The 25,754-nt window shown below is 45.8% G+C and overlaps 1 protein-coding gene across 2 annotated transcripts in view; it reads right to left on the reverse strand.

Annotated features, from left to right (window-relative positions):
- Positions 1 to 25,754, reverse strand: part of atad5 (ATPase family AAA domain containing 5) — a 73,671-nt gene that overhangs the window by 31,451 nt on the left and 16,466 nt on the right. For both annotated transcript variants that reach the window (XM_033044660.1, XM_033044659.1), the window contains exons 4-15: positions 18,349 to 18,439; positions 17,007 to 17,159; positions 16,349 to 16,493; positions 13,072 to 13,159; positions 11,395 to 11,576; positions 10,244 to 10,401; positions 8,836 to 8,986; positions 8,330 to 8,749; positions 4,924 to 5,026; positions 4,256 to 4,341; positions 2,721 to 2,860; positions 1,516 to 1,681 (exon numbers count right to left, since the gene is read on the reverse strand). In XM_033044660.1, coding sequence (XP_032900551.1) covers positions 1,516 to 1,681; positions 2,721 to 2,860; positions 4,256 to 4,341; positions 4,924 to 5,026; positions 8,330 to 8,749; positions 8,836 to 8,986; positions 10,244 to 10,401; positions 11,395 to 11,576; positions 13,072 to 13,159; positions 16,349 to 16,493; positions 17,007 to 17,159; positions 18,349 to 18,439 — 1,883 coding nt within the window. The remainder of the gene's footprint in view (positions 1 to 1,515; positions 1,682 to 2,720; positions 2,861 to 4,255; positions 4,342 to 4,923; positions 5,027 to 8,329; positions 8,750 to 8,835; positions 8,987 to 10,243; positions 10,402 to 11,394; positions 11,577 to 13,071; positions 13,160 to 16,348; positions 16,494 to 17,006; positions 17,160 to 18,348; positions 18,440 to 25,754) is intronic.

A 25,754-nucleotide genomic window follows, 5' to 3' on the forward strand; every position in this document is an offset into this window, starting at 1 on the left:
ACACAATAGCCCCACAGACTATCTTGTGCTACATCAGCAACTGATAACTTTAAAATAAAAGTATCTTATAGACAATAGGTGCAGGAGTTGGCCATTCAGCCCTTCGAGCCAGCACCACCATTCAATGTGATCAAGGCTGACCATCCACAATCAGTACCCCGTTCCTGCCTTCTCCCCATATCCCCCCATTTCTATATCTTTAAGAGCGCTATCTAGCTCTTTCTTGAAAGTATCCAGAGAACCGGCCTCCACCGCCCTCTGAGGCAGAGAATTCCACAGACTCACAACTCTGTGTGAAAAAGTGTTTCCTCATGTCCGTTCTAAATGGCTTACCCCTTATTCTTAAACTGTGGCCCCTGGTTCTAGACTCCCCCAACATCGGGAACAAGTTTCCTGCCTCTAGCGTGTCCAAATCCTTAATAATCTTATATGTTTCAATAAGATACCCTCTCATCCTTCTAAACTCCAGAGTATACAAGCACAGCCGCTCCATTCAGACTGAGAATCTTCTCTATACCTTCGCCAGCTTGACAACGTTTTTCGTGAAACATGGTGCCCAGAACTGAACAAAATACTCTAAATGCGGTCTCCCTTTCTCCAACTCCGAGGCATGAATGGGAAAAGAAGATACACAAAAAGCTGGAGTAACTCAGCGGGTCAGGCAGCATCTCTGGAGACAAGGAATGGGTGACGTTTCGGGCCGAGACCCTTCTTCAGACGAACAAGGGTCTTCACCCGAAACGTCACCCATTCAATAGACAATAGGTGCAGGAGTAGGCCATTCGGCCCTTCGAGCCAGCACCACCATTCAATGTGATCATCCCCAATCAGTACCCCGTTCCTGCCTTCTCCCCATATCCCCCGACTCCACTATCTTTAAGAGCCCTATCTAGCTCTCTCTTGAAAGCATCCAGGGAATCGGCCTCCACCGCCTTCTGAGGCAGAGAATTCCACAGACTCACCACTCTGTGTGAAAAAGTGTTTCCTTGTCTCCGTTCTAAATGTCTTACCCCTTATTCTTAAACTGTGGCCCCTGGTTCCGGACTCCTCCAACATCGGGAACGTGTTTCATGCCTCTAGCGTGTCCAAACCCTTAATAATCGTATATGTTTCAATAAGATTCCCTCTCATCCTTCTAAATTCCAGTATACAAGCCAGCCGCTCCATTCTCTCAGCATGTGACAGTCCCGCCATCCCGGGAATTAACCTACGCTGCACTCTTATAAATTATAACAATCATTGTGAATACACTCCTATAGGGCAACATTCATAGTGCCACAGCTCCAGAACTATCATTATTCAGCACAGAAAGAACCCACCCAGTTCTTTGAAAGAGCTACCACCCTTTCCTCATACAATACCTCCCTTTTAATATGTATCCAGCACATGTTTCAGAACTTTGTAACGGCTTGTACCACCTTCAGTCGATGCACCCCGATCACAACTATGGGCTGCATAAACGTTTAAACAAACGGCACAAGATAAGGAAGTTGTTGTCCAAGGTTTTATACTCACTTGGAGATCTGGCCGTTTGCATTGGAAGGGACCTGCTGCCGCTGAAGAAGGCAGGCTTGAGGGCACCGGCTCCCTGTTTATCCACTTGGTGAGACTGCGTGGCCTCTTTAAGCTGAGAGAGGATCTGTCTGCCGCTTCGCTGTGAGGAAGCATTCACTTCAAACACCTACAGGTAGACACACTTGCGTTGGAGATATTTGACCCAATTAATGGTTTGCCTTCAACACATACATTCTATTAGAAGAAAACATCCACTGAGGAGTAACTGAGTGCGGCACACACAGTGGTGCAGCGGTAGAGAGTCGCGTCAGGGGTTATGGGGAGAAGGCAGGAGAATGGGGTTGAGAGGGAAAGATATCAGCCATGATAGAATGGTAGACTTGATGGCCGAAGTGCCTAATTCTGCTCCTAGAACTTATGAACGTACAGCACCAGAGACCCGGTTCGATCCTGACCTCGGGTGCTGTCTGTGCGGAGTTTGCACGTTCTCCCTGTGACCGCGTGGGTTTTCTCCGGGTGCTCCGTTTTCCACCCACACTCCAAAGACGCGCAAGTTTGTAGGTTAATTGGCTTCTGTAAATTGTCCCTTGTGTATGTAGGATAGAACTAGTGTCCAAGCGATTGTGGTCGGTGTAGTCTTGGTGATCCCAGGAATGAGTGGGTTAGCACATGATGAGCGTTTGACAGCACTAGGCCTGTAGTCGCTGGAGTTCAGAAGGTTGAGGGGGGACCTCATCGAAACTTACCGAATAATGAAAGGCATAGATAGAGTGGATGTGGAAAGGATGTTTCCACTGGTGGGAGAGTCTAGAACCAGAGGTCCTAGCCTCAGAATTAAAGGACGCTCTTTTAGAAAGGAGCCGAGGAGGAACTTTAGTCAGAGGATAGTTAATCTGTGGAACTCATTGCCACAGAGGGCTGTGGAGGCCAAGTCAGTGGATATTTTTAAGGCAGAGATAGACAAATTCTTGATTAGAACGGGTGTCAAGGGTTATGGGGATAAGGCAGGAAAATGGGATTATGTGGCAGAGATCAGCCATGAGTGAATGGCGGAGTGGACTCGATGGGCTGAATGGCCTAATTCTACTCCTATGTGAACTTGTGAAAAGCTTTGAGAAAACCTCCAGTGTTACTCTGCAGGCATGTAACAAAAAACACAATTTTGATGCGACAGGTGCTACATCGAACAAAAGTAGAACACTTACCTTGAAACCCAACTCCTGGGCACAGGCATAAACTGCAGCAGTTTTCCCAACTCCTGGAGGTCCAGTGATTAGCACTGTATTGCACAAAAAGTCTTCATCCCCAGAACTCTCCATGTTAAAATCACTGTTGTCCCAAGTATCTGCAGAGACAAAAAGGCAGGAAGAACAGAGTGAATTTCAGATGAAGTTACGGATTGATGAGGGCAGGGCAGTAACATTGTCCATGTGGACTTTAGCAAGGCAGACGAGCCTGGAAGGATGGATGAGAACGAGTATCTTTATCTGTGACTGTGGATGGCTTGACTGTGTTAATCTTTGTTAAAGATTGTATAATCTCTTCACTGACCCGATAGCACTCATAAGTATTTTCACTGTACTTCGGCAAGCTTGACAATAATAAACTATATTACAACTTGGCTGCAAATGTTCACGCAGTTCCCATAAAGAGCAAGATGAGAATGACCAGCTAATCCTTTCATCAACTTGGTTGAGGCATTAATATTGGCTACGATTTATTTTAGTCTACTGAAATAAAGCATTAAAACAATTAAACTGCAGCGGCAACATACTTAGCACGTGGCTGGAACAGGGCAACACAGTGGTGCAACAGTAATGTTGCTGGCTTACAGCGCCAGAGATCCGGGTTCGATCCCGACTATGGGTGCTTGTCTGTATAGAGGTGGTACGCTCTCCCCATGACCTGCATGGGTTGTCTCCGGATTCCTCTCCGTAAAGCGCTAATCGGCGGTTAATCGGCTGATGGATAGACTGATGGGACTGAAGGCTGATAAATCCCCAGGGCCTGATAGTCTGCATCCCAGGGTACCTAAGGAAGTGGCTCTAGAAATTGTGGATGCATTGGTGATAATTTTCCAATGTTCTATAGACTCAGGTTCAGTTCCTGTGGATTGGAGGGTAGCTAAGTTATCCCACTTTTTAAGAAAGGCGGGAGAGAGAAAACAGGAATTAAAGACCAGTTAGCCTGACATCGGTGGTGGGGAAGATGCTGGAGTCAATTATAAAAGATGAGATAGCCGAACATTTGGATAGCTCTGCCTCAGAGGGCGGTGGAGGCTGGTTCTTTGGATGCTTTCAAGAGAGAGCTAGATAGGGCTCTTAAAAATAGTGGAGTCAGGGGATATGGGGAGAAGGCAGGAACGGGGTACTGATTGCGGATGATCAGCCATGATCACATTGAATGGTGGTGCTGGATTGAAGGGCCGAATGGCCTGCTCCTGCACCTATTGTCTATTATCTGTTTTTAATTGCAAATTGTCCTTAGTGTGTGCAGGATAGTATTAGTGCGCGGGGATCGCTGGTCGGCGCAGAATCGGTGGGCCGAAGGGCCTGTTTCAGCTCTGGATCTCTAATTTAAACTAAATTAAAAATAAAATATTTTCCTTTCAAAAGTTGATCAGCTTTGTAGCGCAAGGCAGGCAACTGCCTCTATGCAGAGGGGAAACATTTTGTAGCACAGTACACCACATCATGACCCCAACATTGCACAGAATTATATATTTAAGAAAATTACATACCCACTTTTTCATCTTTTTCGGTCTTTCTTTCCTTCTGTGATGTTGTTTCTTCTTTGTCAGCTCTTTTCTTCCATTCCATCAACCAACTATGTAAAAAAAAAACACACAAAAAGGCTGCATTTGGAGTATTGTGTTCAGTTTTGGTCACCCTGCTGTGGGAAGGATGTCATGAAGTTAGACAGGGCACAGAGAGGATTTGCCAGCATTTTGCCAGGACTCGAGTGCCTGAGCTACAGGGAGAGGTTTAGCAGGCTAGGACTTTAATGTTTAGAGTGCAGGAGGCTGAGGGGGGATCTTATAGAGGTTATAAAATCAGAAGGGGAATTGATAGGATGAATATGCACACATTCTTTTACCTAGGGTAGGGAATGAAGGACCAGTGGTCCCCTAATTTGAGGAAGGACATTCTTGCTATTGAGGGAGTGCAGCGTAGGTTTACAAGGTTAATTCCCGGGATGGCGGGACTTTCATATGCTGAGAGAATGGAGCAGCTGGTCTTGTACACTCTGGAGTTTGGAAGGATGAGAGGGTATCTCATTGAAACATAAGATTGTTAAGGGCTTGGACACGTTAGAGGCAGGAAACATGTTCCCGATGTTGGGGAGACCAGAACCAGGGGCCACAGTTTAAGAGTCTTTACCAGACGGTTTAATAACCTCCTCACGCACCTGCGTAATTTCCTGACCGCACTGAGATTTCCCACAACTTCACTGGAATGCTGCGGCTGGTATTTCTCTGTCCACAACAGATCTTCCTTGACCGTACCCACATCTGAAAAGGAAAGACAAAACGTGTAGGGAGGAGGAACTGCAAATGCTGGTTTATACCGAAGAAAGACACAAAATGCTGGAGCAACTCAATATTTGGTCGCCCTTCAGACCCACCTGAAACGTCACCTATTCTTTTTCTCCAGAGATGTTGCCTGACCTGCTGGATTAATCAAGCATTTTGTGTCCATCTTCTGAAAGAGTTCAATTTTTAAAAATTCCATAAAGGAATAAAAACATCCAAAGCTATTTAATCATTAGAGTCTGAAGAAGGGTCCACATCCAAAACATTGCCTTTCCACTTTCTCCAGAGATGCTGCCTGACTCACCAAGTTACTCCAGCATAGTCTTTTTTTTTTTTTTTTACTGATTGAGTATGGGAAATATGAGTATCAGAAATTTAACTGATTGAGCTTGGGATCAGAAATAGCATAACATTACCAGCAGATGGAGCAAAGACCACAACAGCTCATCGTCTCCACAAGCTTCGACTGACAGATTCCAAGCTGTGGAATCTTCTCCTTCAGTCTCTTACTCCTATATTTAGAGTAAGATATATATAGAGGTTTTGCAGGGCAATCGCTCTACAAAGCCTTGAGCGCGCTGGGCATCAACGGAATGAAGGGGAGAAGAGCCATCAGGAACACCACAGAGGCAGCGGAGAAAGCCTCGAGATGGCTCTGGATCAGGAGAGGAGGTCCATGAGGAGGAGCGAATGCCACCTGAACACAAGTCGTGGTCTGATCAACTACGGCTGGGTCGCCTGGGTGAGGGTGTCTGATGTTGAAAGACCCGAAACACCCAATGACCCCAGGTTACAGGTTCAGGAGCATCAAGAGATGTATTTTTATCCATTTATCAGATGCTGATTAAACTCTGACCAAAGATGTGCATGTTTGTAGGTTAATTGGCACCTTAAATTGCCTCCAGTGTGCAGGCAGTGGGATAACATAAAAACTAGTGTGAACGGGTGATCGATGGTCAGTGTGGACTTGATGGGCCAAAGGGCCTGTTTCCATTCTGTATCTTTCAAGTGTTTAATCGACTCTCCTCGTTTGCAGCAGTTTTCTTACTTCTGAAGGTGTTCTAAACATGTAGTATATTATTGTGACTATGTCACAACATTTGAATGTGCATCACTGACAGGATGAGCTTGGGATTCTAACAAAACTTTTGCAAAAAGGGAACAGAAATAAATCAAGAAAACCAAATCAATTTTACTTTCCTTTGTCTCAAGACAAATTATCTGAACAGCAGAACCAAAAGATGTTTTCTATTTTTTGTCTGTCAAGAATTGGACAGCGCAGTGATAGTTTCTGCCTCACAGCCCTAGAGTTTTCCCTGTGACCACGTGGTTTTTCTCCGGGTGCTCCAGTTTCCTCCCACATCCCAAGGACGTGCAGGTTTGGAAGTTAATTGGCCTCTGTAAACTGATCTTAGTGCTTAAGACAGAACTAGTGTGTCAGTGAGGATTCGCTAGGCCGAAGGGCTAGAAGATTATGGAGATTCGGCATGTCAGAGAGGATTCTCTGGAACTTCTACAGATGGACAGTAGAGAGCATACTGACTGGTTGCATCAGGGCCTGGTTCAGCAACTTGAATGACCAGGAGTGAAGACGGCGAAACGTTGTAACCACTGCCCAGTCCATCACAGGTTCTGACCACCATCAAAGGGATTTACCAGAGTCGCTGCCTCAAAAAGGCAGCCAGCATCATAAGAGATCCACACCACCCTGGCCACACACTTCTCATCCCTGCCATCGGGAAGACGGTACAGGAGTCTGAAAACTGTAATGTTCAGGAACAGCTTCTTCCCTACAGCCATCAGGCTATTAAACACTACAACCTCAAAAAAGCTCTGAACTACATAATCTATTATTGTTATTATTTCACTATTATTGCTTGTTTGTTTTGTATAGTGTGTCTACACACACACTGAACTTTTTTCTCATTTATTATATTGTTTACAGTGTACTATGTCTACATATTCTGTTGTGCTGCTGCTAGTAAGAATTTAATTGTTCTATCTGGGACACATGACAATGACACACTCTTGATTGTTTCCATGCTGTATTTCTAAACTAAACCAAAGTCATTGGCCTCTTCCCCGTGCTCTGACATCAATACAATGGCAGAGTAGGGGTTATAGACATGACACAACACCCTGGTCAAAGGTTCAATTCCCCGCCACTGACTCAACTGCTCTTAAAGCAGCAGTAAGACAGCTGCAATCATCCTCAACTTCTGGACAAAGCAAGTTTAAGACAAGTTTTGCCTCACTTTACTAATCCCAACAAGCACACAAGGTGATCTCAGTCTTCGGTGTTAACACACGGCATCGTGCAGTGGAGATCAGTGTGCAGTCAAGACAGGCAGTTGGAACTAGTGTCAAGAGTCATTCAGCACTGAAACAGGCTCGTTAACTCAACTAGTCCATACCGGCTAAGATGACTCGTCAAATCTGGCCCCACCTGCCCGCGTTTGGCCCATATCTCTATAAACCTTTCCTATTCACGTATCTGTCTAAATGCCTTTCAACAGTTGTTACAGTTCCTGCCTCAACTACCTCCTCAGCCAGCTCGTTCCATCTACCCACCACCCTCTGAAAAATTGTCCCTCAAATTCCTATTATATCTCTTGCCTTAAACCCATGCCCTCTAATTATTAAAGTAGACATACCTTGGGGAGACATCGCTCTAATGATTAATTCCCAAACCTTGGAGGGAACCGTATCTATACTCCTTATGATTTTATACACTTGTTTGAATAAATTCCTAGCCCCAACCTCTTTCTATAGGTCAGGCCCTCAAATCCTGGCAACATCCTTGTAAATCTTGTTGTCCCAAGTCTCTGGACCTGTGATGCTGCTGCAAGCAAACATTTCCTTGAACCTGTAACTCACTGCGCTCGTGCATTGTCCTTACCTAACTGCACACATATATATGACAATAAATCCAACTTTACTTGACAAATTATCTTTTTTTTTTAAATACTAAAGTTCATAAAGATTTCCAGATTCAGGGACAGTTGTTTCCTTACTGTTTTCAGGCAACTGAACCATTCCATCACCAGCTAAAGAGTCATCCTGACCTGCCATCAACCCCGTCGGAGACGGACTTTACTGCACTAAACAGTATTCCCTTTAGCCTGCATCTGGACACTGTGGACGACTCGATTGTAATTATGTAGACTCTTCCCACCGACTGCATAGCGCACGACAAAAAAAAAAAACAACGACTTTTCACTTTACTTTGGTACATGCGACAATAAACTAAACTGAACTACTTAGAAATAAAGACTACATTACCATCGGAAATGGCTGCTTCCTCCCTCTTCGGTAGATCAGTCAATTCAGAAACACACAGTGGGACAGGCACGTTCGCCGCTTCTGCCTCTTCAGTTTTATGTTCACAATCCTGCAGCTTTCTCTTAGCAGATCTGCTGAGCCGTTTTCTGGTGGTGCAGTTCTGGTTTCGGATGCCTCTTTCATTCCTCGTGGATCCCTCGGCCGCTGCGGAAGCCTCCTGAGTGCAACGTTCCTCGTCCTGGATGACAATCAGTTCCTGGTCACTGTCGAGAGCTTTCATTCTTTTTTGTTTCTGATCCCGCCTTTCAACCTTTCTCTTCCTTTTCCCCAGTAGTGGTCCTGGACTGCTACGTACAGGTAACGCTTGCCAAGGCTCTGCATCGACATCTATGACAGCATTCTCCATTTTAGTGGAAGACCCTAAGAAAGAAAGAAATATGTAAGAGCCACTATAAATAGGTAAGAGCCGAACACACACAACCACCCAAAGACCCTCCGTCACTGACCTGTTTTGAGCAGGTCTGCAAAATATTCACTTCTTTTCTGCAGTAATGGCTTAAACAGTTTCCGTACGGGGAACTCTGGATTGGATGACTTGATCTCTTCGAGTAACCACCTCTGGATGTCCTGTGAGAATTCTGTCCTCCAGTTAGATAACTGCAGCATAAAATGTTCAAAAGGAACCCATTATCCACAAATTCAACAATGACTGCTATCTGCGCAGCTTCAGGTATAGACGAGCGGGTTACGTTAAAATGTTGACAAAGCCACAAGGTCTCGGCCCAAATACATGTGAAATATTTGTTCCATGAAATATTTGTTCCATGTCACTGAATGGTACAGGGAGGTGAGTGGGTGGGGGCGAGGGGTAGTGGAACCCAACACAGAGCCAAATCACAAAATGCTGGAAGAATTCAGTGAGTCCCACAGCATCCATGGAGGAAATGGACACCCTCAAGACTGAAGAAGGGTCCCAACCCTAAACGTCACCACTCCATTCCCTCCTGGATAACATTCATCTTATAGGGCAGTTGGCACGTAGGTTGGTGGGCTGCAAGTGATAGATACCGTGCCAGCAAAATATTCTCCCTAGTCACTGAAATAAATAATTGAGGAAAGTAATGACTCTCCAGAATAACTATTTTACCAGATTGAGATGGGGCTCCATTGGAAAAGGACGCACTCGTACATGTTGCTGGAGCTGGAGGCCTCCTCAGACTGACTTTGAGCCCCACCGCAGGGCGTGGACTTAACATCGGAGCCTATCCCTTGTCTGGGATCACTCCCTGATCTCACCATCGAGACTCGCAGTCTCAAGAGAGGCGCAGTCGGGAAGCTCCAACGATGCAGAGGCTCGACCAGCCCCCACGTGGGGTCCGATCGCCGGCGAGGGGGAGCTGACCGCCCCGATGCGGAGGGCCCAAACGGCGCCGACTACGAGAGTCAAGATCGTCCCGTCAACGGTGGGCCCGAGGACCCCGACCGTGGGAGAACAAAGAAGGGAAGAGATTTGAACTTTTTTTCGCCTTCCGTCACAGTGAGGAATGTGGAGGAGTCACTGTGGTGGATGTTTATGTTAAAATGTATTTTGTGTGTTCTGTTGCTTTTTATTTGTATGACTGACTTGGCAAATAAAGTATTATTGTGATTGTGATGTTAACCTCAGCGAATAAGAAATTTGCTCCATGCTTCAAACCAGCCAAATACCATCCTACCCTTCTTCTCGAATCTTATGTATCTCTTGACCCATTGCTCAGAGTACCTGAGGGTGGCTCACAACACAATCGCAAGAACATTTTCCAATTTCAGCTAACCCACACCTCCGCACTCTCCTCCCACACATCCGTCCGGGACACCACTGCAATCAAACTCTACTGTTGTATAACAAATTAAAAATATAAAAGACACACTCACCCCGATCCAAGATGCAGAGGTAGTGGTTGTGTGTTTCACTTCAGAGAAGTCTCCAAGAGACAGGGAGGGTGTAAGTATTCCTTCCATCCGTTCACTCATGCCCCGTAGCCGATTCAGAATAGCGCAGTCGGGCCATGGCAGGTCCCACAGTAGTGATGCTAAACAATTAAAACAAAATCACACAGAACATTTGTGTGAAACAGTGATGAGATCTGAAGTATCAAAGCATTGCGGGGCACGTCTGCTCACAGCAGAAGAGTACATGAGATTATACTGTTATCATATGATAATGGAACTAAAACTTCTCATTAGTTCATTCCTCCCCTCACGTCAACCAATTCAGGCCACTGGTTTGAGCCATTAAACGATCCAAACAATGCAGCCATATCCATCTTTGTTCATTTGCAACGGTTGGATAGTTTTCAGTCTGCTTTGAAACGCAGTTGAAGGGGATTTGAAGTTTCATGTACGGTACTGGGGAATGCCCTATGGTGCTGTCGATGGTAAATTGAAGAATGTATCTAGTTCACTTTGAAAATATGTAAAACAGAGCTTGCTTTAAAAAGACTTGGCTGTTTCAGACAGCTCCATACTACAAATAGGAAATAAAACAAAGAATTGAGCTGAAGGCATCAAGGAAGGGAACCCTTCTAGAGTTGCCAGCATGGAGCAGCGCTGTGGGTAGATTCATTGTCTTGTATGAAGCCATTTCAAGGCTACCCTCCATTCAGGCAGATTCCAGCCTCAATCCAAAAGATCCAAATAGTTAATAACTACTTTTAACTTGGGACATATTTGGGAATGGCTAGATCAAAAGACTAATTAATAACATTGTAGGAAAATTGATTCCCGCATGGGAAGAGGCCCTTCGGCCCACACCGACTAGCGATCACCCGCTCACACGGGTTTGGTTATTCCGGTTCCGACTCTACGCCCTGCACATCAGGGGGAATTTACAGAGGCCAATTAACCTACAAACCAGCACGTCTTTGGGATGTGGGAGGAAACCGCAGCACCCTGAGGAAAGCCACACGGAGAAGGTACAAACTCCTCACAGACGGCACCAGAGGATCTAACCTGGGCCCCAAACCAAGGGAAAAAAAACATTTTCTCCAACAGGCACTACCACTCTCAAACTTCAAAAACCTCACCTTGACTTTTTTGCTGGACATGTACAACAATCTGGAAACTGAGACTTGCAGCTGAATAGATCTCCAACGCTGCTGCAGTCTTTGCTATGTGCTTTTTCAAGGTATCCGGTAAACCACTCATGAGAAACTGCCGTTTTGCTCGAAAATGTTCAACATCCTGAGAGTTTTCAGACCCATTGCAACTTGGGGGAAAAACGGGAGAAGTTTGATCATATTTTTGCGGTTGATTTCCACGATAAAAAGCCTTCATTTCTACTACACATGAAAAAAACTGCAGGCACGGAGGACTCAAAGGAGAAATTGCTGGATTAATTTAAATCTGAAACCCCAACTTTCCAAGATGCTAACCGATCTGCTTAGTTTTATCAGGTCGAGACCCTTCTTCAGACTCGATCCGAAACGCCACCTATTCCTACGCTTCATAGATGCCGCCTCACCCGCTGAGGTTCTCCAGCATTTTTGTCTACCTTCAATTTTTCCAGCATCTGCAGTTCTTTCTTAAACTATGCTTAGTTTTATCAGCATTTTCTGTTTTTAGTACTCTTTTCTATAAGAGTATGGTTCACATTAATAGAAATAGAATAGAATAGAATAGAAATAGAATAGAATAGAATGTTTCGGCCCGAAACATGGTAGGGGGCGCTGCACTGGCAGCGCCTGTCGGCAGCGTGTCCGTCTTTTTTCAACTTTTTTTTATTTTTTTAGTATGTTTAAAAGTGTGTTTTTAATGTTTCCTTGTGTGTTATGTGTGGGGGGTGGTGTGGGGGGGTGAGGGGGAAACCGTTTCGGCCGCCTCTTCCATGGAGAGGCGACTTTTTCAGGCCGCCTCCCCCGTGGCCTAACAGCAGGATCGGCGCCGACTTTCCCGGAGACGCGCCCGGAGCTTCAGCGGCGGGCGCAGCGTGGACTCTCGGCGCGGAGCGGGTGAGACCTCGCTGGAGGGGAGCGCTCCGTTACGCTGGCCCGCGGCAGCCGGCAGCCTGAAGCCGTGGTCTGCAGAACTCCAGCTCGTGCGGCGTCTACAGCCCGGGATCTCACGTTGGGGACCCGGGGGAAGAAGCTTCCACCGCCGGCCCGCGGCCATCTTCTACCGCGGGCGTGGTATGGACTTAACATCTCCCCAGGAGGGGAGCTTCGACCGCCGGCCCTGCAGACTGCGGTGCTTCCGGCTGCGGCACGGCAGGTACTTTAAAACTTTGACCGCCGGCCTGCGGCCTACACCAGCCTGAAGCCGCGGTCTCTGGTTGGGAAGAGCCGATCCTGGACTCACCTTGACTTTGACTTTGTCCCTTACCATCTGGACGCCCGCAGCAACGGCTGTGGAGGGTGGTGGTCCCGACCACGGGGGAAAATGGAGGAGGACTGGCCAAGCTCTGTGCCTTCCACCACAGTGATGAATGCTGTGGTGGATGTTTGTGTAACATTTTAGTGTGGTTGTGTTCTTTATTATTGTACCGCTGCTGGCAACCCAAATACCACCGACCTTGGTTGTGTGGCAATAAAATTATTTCTATTCTATTCTATTTCTATTTAGAAAATAAAATAAATTGTTGCCCTTTCCTTGTTCTTGCTAAACAGGACCAATTGAATATTGTTTTTCCAGAGACATTGGACCAAAAGGTTATTTCCTGTCCTTCTTGAAAAAAAAAAAAAACAGCAAGCTAACAGTCTACTCACCTGCTCTCATCAAGAATGGTGATAAGTTCCAACGGTACACCTTTGATCACTTTTTTAGCTAAAAATATGGAAGCAACCTTGACATCAACTAGATTAAAACAAAAATAGAAATCAAAACCTTCAACCAAATAGTGAAAGAAGTCACATGCACATACAATAACTGGAGAAGGTGGAAATGGAAACAAGTTAATAATATTACCCAACCAATCTACCAATAAGTTGGCTATGACATTTGATTTTTTTTTAAAACGCACACACACACATTACAAACAGGGGACATTACTGGCAACAATATAGAACAGTAACAGCACAGGAGACGCCCATTTGGCCCACTGTGCCCGGACTAGATCTGCCAGAGCAATTCTGAGCTCCAGTTCCCCCGAGTCCTTCTCAATGGCCTTGCAGATATCACCTCACTCTATATCAGGAATCGGCAAGCTTGTTCTGCATACGGGCCAGGACCCATGCCTGTGAGCGGATGGCGGGCCACATCTATTGCCATAGTGTGACACTTGGTGTTGTTTTTCGCATTAGTTTTCATGTGTTTTACAATTCCGTCGCCTGCCCCAGGACTGGTTTTAGCGCCCAGGTTGCCTGCATGACCCTGGACAAGCTGCAGTTCCCAGGTCAGCTCAAGTCCCCGGGACTAGCTGCAATTCCCAGGTCGGCTCGCCTGCCCTGGGACTGGCTGTAGCGCCCAGGTCGTCTCCGTGCCCCGGGACTAGCTGCAGTTCCCAGATCAGATTGTGTCCCCAGGACTAGCTGCAGTTCCCAGATCAGTTCACATCCCCGGGACTGGCTACAATTCCCAGGTCGCAAAAACTAATTGAAAAAAAAAAAAAAAAAGCCTGTGGGCCAGATGATTTGGGGTTACGGGCCAGATCCAGCTCGTGTGCCATAGGTTGCCGACACCTGCTCTATATTGATCCAATTCTTTCAAACTCCACGTCCGCCTTTAGCAGATCTGCAGGCAGTGCATTACAGATTGCAACCATTAATTTCATCATCAATTCCCTACCCCTATATTTTATAGTCGTGATCCCTAGACCTTGATCCCTGCATCAAAGGGAACATCATCACACTATCATGTACCCAGATCCCTACAATTATACATCAAATCTCCCCATGCCCTTCCCCCAGGCTCACTAATCTGCCCTTGTAACAAATCTTTCAGCCTTGGAACCACTCTTGTAATTCTTCTCTGGACTTTCTCTCAAGTTTTCATATCTTAATAATAACACCCAAACGTCAGGGAGAATGGAACAAAGATTAGCGAGATAAAATAAAATCCACCAAAGGATTTCTAATAGCAGTTAACGGAAATCTATTATTTAATTATTACCACAAAACTCTCTAGTATTTGCTACAGATTACACCTTGAAGGCCATTCCTAATTTACAGGTTAAAAAACAAAAATAATTTTATTTAATTAAAAAAAGCATTCAATTTTCAGTCCAAATTAAAAGGAAACAAAAATAATTCATGTGTTGCAAGAAAATCTTTGACAATACCTTTAAGGGAACAAAACTACCATTTAATACCATTCTGAAGAAGGGTCTCGACCCGAAATGTCACCTATTCCTTCGATCCATAGATGCTGCCTCACCAACCGTTGATCCGGAAGTGGCGGCGCTGGGAACAGCTGCGGCTCGCCTGCAGTCCGTTTGTTTTTACTTTTTTGTGTTGTTTTTTTTCGTTTTGTCTAGTTGTGTTTTTGGTTTTTAGGTTGTGTTTATGTGGGGGGGGGGGTTGAAACGGGGTTTGCTGTCTCTCCCTTGGGGGGAATACGACTTTTTCGTCGTATCCCCCCTCTCTGCCTCCGTCTGCGCTGAGGCCTAATGGCGGAGCTGGCGACCTCGGGACTCCAGAGGCAGCCTGTCAGGACTCTCCCTGGGTTCGCTCCCGTGAGGGCGGCCCAGCTCGGGGCTGGAACTGCGCTCCCGTGAGGACGGCCTGGCGAGGGGCCGAGACTCTCCCGTGAGGGGCTGTGGCACTCCCGTCGGAGTGGCCCAGCCCGAGGGAGGAACGGCACTCCCATCGGAGTGGCCCAGCCCGAGGGAGGAACGGCACTCCCGTCGGAGTGGCCCAGCCCGAGGGAGGAACGGCACTCCCGTCGGAGTGGCCCAGCCCGAGGGAGGAACGGCACTCCCGTCGGAGTGGCCCAGCCCGAGGGAGGAACGGCACTCCCGTCGGAGTGGCCCAGCCCGAGGGAGGAACGGCACTCCCGTCGGAGTGGCCCAGCCCGAGGGAGGAACGGCACTCCCGTCGGAGTGGCCCAGCCCGAGGGAGGAACGGCACTCCCGTCGGAGTGGCCCAGCTCGAGGGAGGAACGGCACTCACGTGAGGGCGATCCGGCTCGGGGCTGGAACGGTGCTCCAGTGGCTGGGACGGCGTTCTGGCGGCGGTGACCTGAGTCCTGGGTTCAGCCGCGGGCCAGCGGCTGCGTCCGTTGGACTGGAGGGCGGCAGCTTCGACCACCCCGGGCCGCGGTGTTTGAGCCGGCCCGTTGCGGGGTTCGGTGAGCCGCGGGACTGTTTGTGCCATCGCCCGGTGGGGTATCGCCTCAGCGCAGAGGGAGAAGAGGAGGGAAGAGACAGCAGCCCTAAGATTTTTGCCTCCACCACAGTGAGGTGCTTGGAGGACTCACTGTGGTGGTGTTAATTTGTGTTTATTGTTGTTATTGTTGTATGATTGTATGTATGACTGCAGGCATGAAATTTCGTTCAGACCGTAAGGTCTGAATGACAATAAAGGCATTCAATTCAATTCAATTCAATGTGCTGAGTTTCTCCAGCACTTTTATCTACCTACCAATTAATAATATTATTGCATATCTATAAACAATTCCTTTTTGTAAATTCCCCAACATGGAAATGTCTCTTCAGTATAAGTCTATTTACCTGTAAACTATTTATATTTCTTCATGAAAGCATAGCTAGATTTTAAATTTACCTTCTTTTTAAAAAAAACCGTATATAACTATTTTAACACTGTGCTAGCCAGTCTCCTAGAAGAATATGTGTAAAAAGAGGGGGAAGAGAAAACAAATATATAGTTCCAAAACGTTGTTGAACCCTGCTCACACAACGAGATTGGCATGGAACTGTTAAACGGTTTTACAGTCCAATTTCTCAGCAAGAACAGACAAAAAAAACTCAGACATGTGCAAAACTGCACGCCTCAGTAAATCACCACAAAGGCCATTCTTCAGAGAAGAGAGCAATTAAAACTGAACAAGAGAGAATTGGAAAGAATATTTGATTCAACGTGTACTAACCCGCAGTGTTCTTGGCCGCAGACTTTTTATCCAAATTCTTCCCCAACACATCACTCACATTTTTCAGTGCCTTGGGTTTCTTGTTATTCTGAACACTGCTTGACAAGATGCTTTCTGTACTTGAACTCAAGTTGATTGCCAAGTTCTGTGTAAATCCAAATGTTAAAGAGCAAACAAACATCAGGCTGCAGTGCAGATATGGAGTCATTAACAATACTGCATTCTACTGAACTTTCATCCAAAAATATATAACATTTCACTTTTCGAGATTAATGGCATTCAGGAATCTCAATGAAATAAAGTTTGTTACTTGCTCCTCTTAAAGAGCAATAAACAGCGTGGTGGCACTGCGGTAGAGTTGCTGCCTTACAGCGTCAGAGACCCGGGTTTGATCCTGGCTGTACAGTTTGTACGTTCTCCCCATAACCTGCGTGGGTTTTCTCCAAGATTTTCAGTGTCCTCCCACACTCCAAAGTCATACATGTTTGTAGGTCAATTGGCTTGGTATAAATGTAAACATCGTCCCTAGCGTGTGTGAAATAGTGTTAGTGTGCGGGCTCGCTGGTCGGCACAGATTCGGTGGGCTGAAGGGCCTGTTTCTGTGGTGTATCTCTACACTAAACAAAAAAAAGTTCTTTGAGACTTGGGACTCTTGTACCTCATTCCCGTAAAACTTCCCATCAAATCTGGCTTGCCGTCGAGTTGATCGTCTCAGTGGTGTGATGGTTTCCACATGATTTCTGAACTTGCTTTGTGCTTTGGCTTTCTCAACCAGCCTCTTTGCTTTGGCTAAATTCTTGGCTCGGCGTATCTGTTAGATAACATTAACAATTTCAAAAAGTGCCAGCATGCAAATGGGAAAAGGTTTTTGCAATGACAAGTGTCTGTCAATACCTCCGGATATTTCTAAGTACTAGTTATAGTTAGTTAGTTCGTTAGTTAGTAAGTTAGTTAGTAAGTTAATTGGCCAAGTATTCACATACAAGGAATTTGCCTTGGTGCTCCCCCCACAAGTAACAACATGACATACAGTGACAGTTACGAATGACTCAGAAAACACTAAACATTAATAATAATTAATGATAAAACACCATTGATCAAGCATGTGAACCAACAAAATACCAGATCAAAGGGAGGCTACAGATTTTTGGCTGTTGAGTCGAGCAACTACTCGTGGATAAAAACTGTTTTTATGTCTGGCTGTGGCAGCTTTGACAATCCAGAGTCGCCTTCCAGAGGGAAGTGATTCGAAGAGTCTGTGGCCAGGGTGAGAGGGGTCAGAGATGAGCTAGTGAAATTGCTTTCAACTGCAGTCATTGCTGCAATGCCGAAGCCAATTTGTGCACAACAACCTCTCGCAGATAGTGATACAATATTGAGCACATAATTCAGCCTTTTATTGAGATTATAAGGATCTTGACAAAGGCACCAAGGATAACTTCTTAGCTCTTCAAGGAACGCAGGCTTGTTCACCTGAGAACACAGGCATGGCTTTGGTTTAACATAACATCCAAATAGAAAACCACTCCCAATACAGATTTCTCTCCAATGTGCATTAAACTATATCTGATTTATGACCTTAAAATCTTTGATGGGGTCAGAAACTAAAATTCGGCTGACCAAGAGACAAGAGTGATATACCATGATCCTTGGATGATGTCAGGCAACAAATTCATGGAACCACAAGCACAAAATATGCAAACCAAGCTGCTTACCAATTTTATATTAGACCAATTGTTATATTAGACCAATCAAGCAGTTGTATACTCTACTAAAAATATGATTGCTCCCAAGTATACTATTCAGAAAATGTAGTAGGTACTTAACATTCTGAACATGAGAAAGCAGATTTTATTTTAAAATGTAACCATATTTTCATGTATTATTTACAGGTTGATTCAAAGACAAGTATAAAGATTTTCAGCATTGGTAGTTTGCACATATTGCTGGCTACCTAAAACATTGCACTCAAAATATGTTTGCGCAAAAGGTACAAATACCTGATTGCTTTTGGGAGTAAAATCCAAAGACTCGTTCATTTTTCTGGCTTTTCCGGCATATTTCGATTGAGAGAGTCGTGTAAACTTCATTCTGAAAAGTCATCATATAAATAAATCTCATTCTCCATTATAATTCACGTTTTACATAACTCTGCCATTTTTGTACAGTTTCAAGTCTACCATTAAATTGTACAATATTTATATTTACTAGACTGAAACAGGCCATTCAGCTCAACTGATTTATGTTAGCAACTGCACAACGAGCATTCTTCAACTTCCATCCAAACCAATCATTCTTTATTTCGATCATGTTCCACTTGATACACATAGATCGTTTTTAAATGTAAAATACAACTTTGCTATTCCTCTCCCTTTACATAGAAACATAGAAAATAGGTGCAGGAGTAGGCCATTCGGCCCTTCGAGTCTGCACCGCCATTCAATATGAACATGGCTGATCATCCTACTCAGTATCCTGTACCTGCCTTCTCTCCATACCCTCTGATCCCTTTAGCCACAAGGGCCACATCTAACTCCCTCTTAAATATAGCCAATGAACTGGCCTCAACTACCTTCTGCGGCAGAGAATTCCAGAGATTCATCACTCTCTGTGTGAAAAATGTTTTTCTCATCTCGGTCCTAAAAGACTTCCCCCTTATCCTTAAACTGTGACTCCTTGTTCTGGACTTCCCCAACATCGGGAACAATCTTCCTGCATCTAGCCTGTCCAATCCCTTAAATTTTTTGTAAGTTTCTATAAGATCCCCCCTCAATCTTCTATATTCCAGCGAGTACAAACCGAGTCTATCCAGTCTTTCTTCATATGAAAGTCCTGCCATCCCAGGAAACAGTCTGGTGAACCTTCTCTGTACTCCCTCTGTACTTTAAAAAAGTTAATCTCGTCTCTAATTGCTCATGAGATATTGGTGAACATCTTGATCAGCTATGGTTAAAGAGTGGTGAGAGAAGGGTCTCGACCCGAAACATCACCCATTCCTCCTCTCCAGAGATGCTGCCGGTCCCGCTGAGTTACTCCAGCATTTTGTGTCTATCTGTGGTTAAAGAGCTCCCAGAGTTAATTAGTCATAACGTCAAGACTTTGTAAACAGTGCAATTGCAACAAAGTGCAATTATGTTACAATGCATGATTGCCAAGTTTCACATTCAAACAATCTGGGGTATCCTCTATTTATCAAAACCGTACATTTTAATTCTTCTCATGGATTTAAGCCAATTAATTCCCAGGATGGCGGGACTGTCATATGCAGAGAGAATGGAGCGGCTGGGCTTGTATACTCTGGCGTTTAGAAGGATGAGAGGATATCTTATTGAAACATATAAGATTATTAAGGGTTTGGACACACTAGAGGCAGGAAACATGTTCCCGATATTGGGGGAGTCCTGAACCAGGGGCCACTGTTAAAGAATAAGGGTTAAGCCTTTTAGAAAGGAGAGGAGGAAATACTTTTTCTCACAGAGAGTTGTGAATCTGTGGAATTCTCAGAGGGCCGGTTCTCTGGATACTTTCAAGAGAGAGCTAAATAGGGCTCTTAAAGATAGTGGAGTCAGGGGATATGGGGGGGGGGGGAGGGGGAGGCAAGAACAGGGTACAGATTGGGGATGATCAGCCATGATCACATTGAATGGCGGTGCTGGCTCGAAGGGCCGAATGCCATACTCCTGCACCTATTATCTATGTCTATTATCTATTATCACTCAATGCATCTATTTAAAATCTAGATATCCAAACATAGGAATGAAAACATATCTTCAGCCAGTCTCAATGGGTTTTACTATTTAGTTTAGAGATAGTGCGGAAACAGGCCCTTTGGCCCACCAAGTCCGCACCGACCAACGATCCCCGCACCGTAACACCATCCTGCACATACTACCGTCAAATTACACTTACACCAAGCCAATTAACCTCCAAACTGGTACGTCTTGGGAGTGTGGGAGGAAACCGAAGATCTCGGAGAAAACCCACACGGTCACGGGGAGAACGTTCAAACTCTGTACAGACAGCACCCGTAGTCGGAATCGAATCCGGGTATCTGGCTTTGCAAGAGCTGTAAGGCAACAACTCTACGCTGCACCACCGTGCCTCCCTTTCACAAGACCATGGCTGATCAGTACTTGGGCCTCACTTATTCGTTTTTTTATCATTCCCTGCTAGTCTTACCCAACAAAAAACAGTAATCTGTCTTGGAAATATTAGCTGCCTTTAATAAAAGAGAAGTTGTTGGAGAAGATTCTTAGGAACATATTTACATTTGAAGAAACAACAAAGATAATTGATGATATTAGTGCAGTGAATGTTGTCTACATGGACTTTAGTTCTGGCAAAGTCCCTGGTGGTAGCCTAGTACTTGATATAAAGTCACGTGGGATCCATGGCAAGGTGGTAAATTGAATCCAAAATTGGCTTGGTCATAGAAGGCAGTGTAAAGTTGTGTTTTTTTTTTTTTTAAAGAAAGGTCTTGGACCTCCATTGTTTGTTCCATATAATAATGATTTGGATGAGAACACGGTTGTCTGATTAGTACGATTGCAGACAGCATGAAAATTGGTGTTCCGGATAGAAGGGAAGCTGACAATGAATAGAGTAGGGTGTTAATCAGTTTGAAATCCCCCCCACCACGTAAACTAACCAAGAAACATTGAAACAAACTTTTAGAACACAGTTAACAGTAGAAAGGACATACAGACTGTTGGCGAGGCTGCCACACCAGTGGCGCCACTCGGTGGAAGTGAGAGATGATGCATTTGAGGCCAAATCCAAAAAGTAACGTATAGTTAATGAAAGGACTTTTGTACAGATACAGGGAAATCTTTGGACTCAAGTCAGTGGCTCCCCGATAGTCACAACACACAATATGCTTTTATAGAAGACATAGATCAGGCTTGCCTTCATTTGTCGGGGCAGTGAGCACAAGTCAGGAAGTGATGCTACAGCCATATAACATTTTTGTTAGGTCATATTTGGACACGTGTGCGTGTGTGTGTGCGCGCGTGCGTGTGCGCTGACTGGTCGCATCATGGTGGTACGAGCAGAAACATAATAATGTTTAAGAGACATTTAAACTGGTGTGAACAGGGAGGGTATAGAGAGGAATACAGACCATGTGCTGGAAGATCGGATCTTACATTCGCATCATGGTCGACATAGACTTTTTTGGATGAAGGAGCTGTTTCTGTGCTGTTCCATGTTCTAAATAAACCCAGTCAGAGTACATTTAAAGAATGTATTCATCTTATGAAGAATATATATATTTAGTTACTAAAATGTAACTTTATTATTGAAAAATAAAAGTCAGGCAAACAAGTAGCAAGCCCATTCTCCACAACAAAACATTTTTCAATCTTCTTCAAAACACAAACCAAAGCATATCTTGCCAGGAATGATTGGACAATAAATAGAAATTCCCCAGTGGCATGAGCCCAGACATCGTCAAACAATGCAGGAAGCCCGTGTATGTCCCTCTTAGTAAATGCAGGGTGTAAGTAACCAAGCTGTAAATACCAAAGGGCCTCCCTCCAGTCAGCTATACATAGCTGGGCAACTTTAGAGTCTCTACAACTGACCTCTGCCTGGTGTCCACTGCCGATCTAGTAACCCCAGTACAAATTGTACACAAAATGCTGGAGTAACTCAGCAGGCCAGGCAGCATCTCTTCAGTCTGAAGAAGGGTCACCCATTCCTTGACTCCAGAGATGCTGCCTGTCCTGCTAAATTACTCCAGCATTTTATGTCGATCTTTGGTGCAAACCAGCATCTGAAGTTTCTTCCTACACAAATTGTACACCACTTCAGTAAGGACAGAATCCCATTACAATAAACAATTATGCACGGGCACGCACACACGCAGACTTTTACATCCAGACTTTCTTTCCAGCAAGATCACATTTTAATCTATATGTAATGACTAAGCATTTTTTTATTTTTTTTTAGTATGTTTAAAAGTCAGTTTTTAATGTTTCTTTGTGAGTTATGTGTGGGGGGTGGTGTGGGGGGGTGAGGGGGAAACCGTTTCGGCCGCCTCTTCCATGGAGAGGCGACTTTTTCAGGTCGCCTCCCCCGTGGCCTAACAGCATGGATCGGCGCCGACTTTCCCGGAGACGCGCCCGGAGCTTCAGCGGCGGGCACAGCGTGGACTCTCGGCGCGGAGCGGGTGAGACCTCGCTGGAGGGGAGCGCTCCGTTACGCTGGCCCGCGGCAGCCGGCAGCCGGCAGCCTGAAGCAGCGGTCTGCAGAACTCCAGCTGGTGCGGCGTCTACAGCCCGGGATCTCACGTTGGGGACCCGGGGGAAGAAGCTTCCACCGCCGGCCCGCGGCCATCTTCTACCGCGGGCGCGGTATGGACTTAACATCACCCCAGGAGGGGAGCTTTGACCGCCAGCCCTGCAGACTGTGGTGCTTCCGGCTGCGGCACGGCAGGTACTTTAAAACTTTGACCGCCGGCCTGCGGCCTACACCAGCCTGAAGCTGCGGTCTCTGGTTGGGAAGAGCCGATCCTGGACTCACCTGGACTTTGACTTTGTCCCTTACCATCTGGACGCCCGCAGCAACGGCTGTGGAGGGTGGAGGTCCCGACCACGGGGGAAAATGGAGGAGGACTGGCCAAGCTCTGTGCCTTCCACCACAGTGATGAATGCTGTGGTGGATGTTTGTGTAAAATTTTAATGTGGTTGTGTTCTTTATTATTGTACCGCTGCTGGCAACCCAAATACCACCGACCTTGGTTGTGTGGCAATAAAATTATTTCTATTTCTATTCTATTCTATTCAAATATTAGAAGTAAGCAATTCCTCTGCAGCAGGATACCAGTGAATCACCCATTCCTGAGCTGTATTGTTATTTGCTTCAAGACTAAAAACAAGATGTGGATTGATCTAGCTCCCAAATTGAACTCTCTCTGCTAACTGTTCTAAAGCAGAAGCAGTACGTGGGGAAGAGAAGAAAACTGGATTGAAAAGAAAACACAATTTTATATAATAGAATGAAGAAAATGAGCACATCATGTCAATTTCTTTGGAATCATTTACAAAGTCACAAAATGTCTCCTATCACGTAGTACAACAAAATAGTCCCAGAACACTGATGCAATTATTAAGCAAGCACATCAGCGCCTCTACTTCCTGAGAAGATTACGGCGAGTCGGTTTGTCAAGGAGGACTCTCTCTAACTTCTACAGATGCACAGTAGAGAGCATGCTGACCGGTTGCATCGTGACTTGGTTCGGCAACTTGAGCGCCCTGGAGCAGAAAAGACAACAAAAAGTCCAGTCCATCATCGGCTCTGACCTCCCTACCATCGAGGGGATCTATCGTAGTCGCTGCCTCATAAAGGCTGGCAGCATCATCAAGGACCCACACCATCCTGGCCACACACTCATCTCCTCGCTACCTTCAGGTAGAAGGTACAGGAGCCTGAAGACTGCAACGACCAGGTTCAGGAAAAGCTACTTCCCCACAGCCATCAGGCTATTAAACTTGGCTCGTACAAAACTTTGAACATTAATAGCCCATTATCTGTTTATTTGCACTTTATCAGTTTATTTATTCCTGTGTGTATATATTTATATAATGGTATATGGACACACTGATCTGTTCTGTAGTCATGCCTAGACAGAGGCCCAGGAGCCGTTGGTGCAGGAGGAGCAACGTCCGGGCGGTAGGGTTAAAAACCGATCGCAGGGCTTTGTTTTCACAGAGGCCCAGGAGCCGTTGGAGTGGGAGGAACACCCAACTCTGCAGCGTTCCAAAATAAGTGGGCTTGAGGAAGCCGCTGATTGGTTGAAACAGACTCGAGGAAGCAGCTGATTGGGAGTCAGATCCCTGCTGATTTCTTCCAGCACTTTGTAGTGAATGCTGGGTAAGGGGGGAGAATGAGGGGCAGTTGATTGTTCTGGATGTCAGATGTGGGAAGTCATGGAGTCTCATAGCCTTCCAGACGTCCACATCTGCTCCAGGTGCGTCGAGATGGGGCTCCTAAGGGACCCTATTTGGAACCTGGAGCAGCAGCTTGATGACCTCTTTGTCTGGTCAGGGAGAGTGAGGAGGTCATAGAGAGGAGTTATAGAGAGGTGGTCACTCCAAGACCACGGGAGGCAGACAAGTGGGTCACGGTTAGGAAGGGCAAGGGGCAGAGGCAGGGACTAGAGAGTACCCCGGTGGCTGTACACCTTCTTTGAGTACTGTTGTGGGGGACAGCCTACCTGGGGCTAGCGACAGCGGCCGGGCCTCCGGCACAGAGACCAGCCCTGTTGCTCAGAAGGGTAGGGAAAAGAAGAGGAGGGCAATAGTAATAGGCGACTCTATAGTTAGGGGGGCAGATAGGCGATTCTGTGGACGCAATCAGGAGACCCGGGTGGTAGTTTGCCTCCTTGGTGCCAGGGTCTGGGATGTGTCTGAACGTGTCCAAGATATCCTGAAATGGGAGGGAGAGGAGCCTGAGGTCGTGGTACATATAGGTACCAATGACATAGGTAGAAAAAGAGAAGAGATCCTGAAATGAAAATTTAGGGAGTTAGGAGAGTTAAGGAGAAGGACCAAAAAAGTGACAATCTCAGGATTACTGCCTGTGCCACGCGACAGTGAGAGTAGGAATGGAGTGATAAATGAGTGGCTGAGGGACTGGTGCAGAGGGCAGGGATTCAAGTTTCTGGATTATTGGGACCTCTTTTGGGGAATGTGTGACCTGTACAAAAAGGACGGGTTGCACTTGAACCCGAGGGGGACCAATATCCTGGCGGGGAGATTTGCTACTGGGGAGACTTTAAACTAGAACAGTTGGGGGGAGGGACTCAAAAATAATGTCCTTCCACAGATTAGGAGATCAAAACTGTACGCAATACTCCAGGTGTGGTCTCACCAAGACCCTGTACAACTGCAGTAGAACATCCCTGCTCCTATACTCAAATCCTTTTGCTATGAATGCTAACATACCATTCGCTTTCTTCACTGCCTGCTGCACCTGCCTACTTTCAATGACTGGTGTACCATGACACCCAGGTCTTGTTGCATCTCCCCTTTTCCTAACCGGCCACCATTCAGATAATAGTCTACTTTCCTGTTTTTGCCACCAAAGTGGATAACCTCACATTTATCCACATTATACTGCATCTGCTATGCATTTGCCCACTCACCCAAGCCTATCCAAGTCACCTTGCAGCCTCCTAGCATCCTCTTCACACCCAACACTGCCCCCCAGCTTCGTGTCATCCGCAAACTTGGTGATGTTGCATTCAATTCCCTCGTCTAAATCATTAATATATATTGTAAATAGCTGGGGTCCCATCACTGAGCCTTGCGGTACCCCACTAGTCACTGCCTGCCATTCTGAAAAGGACCCGTTTACTCCTACTCTTTGCTTCCTGTCTGCCAGCCAGTTATCTATCCACATCAAT

This window comes from Amblyraja radiata, chromosome 26 (assembly GCF_010909765.2).
Source record: "Amblyraja radiata isolate CabotCenter1 chromosome 26, sAmbRad1.1.pri, whole genome shotgun sequence".
NCBI lineage: Eukaryota > Metazoa > Chordata > Chondrichthyes > Rajiformes > Rajidae > Amblyraja > Amblyraja radiata.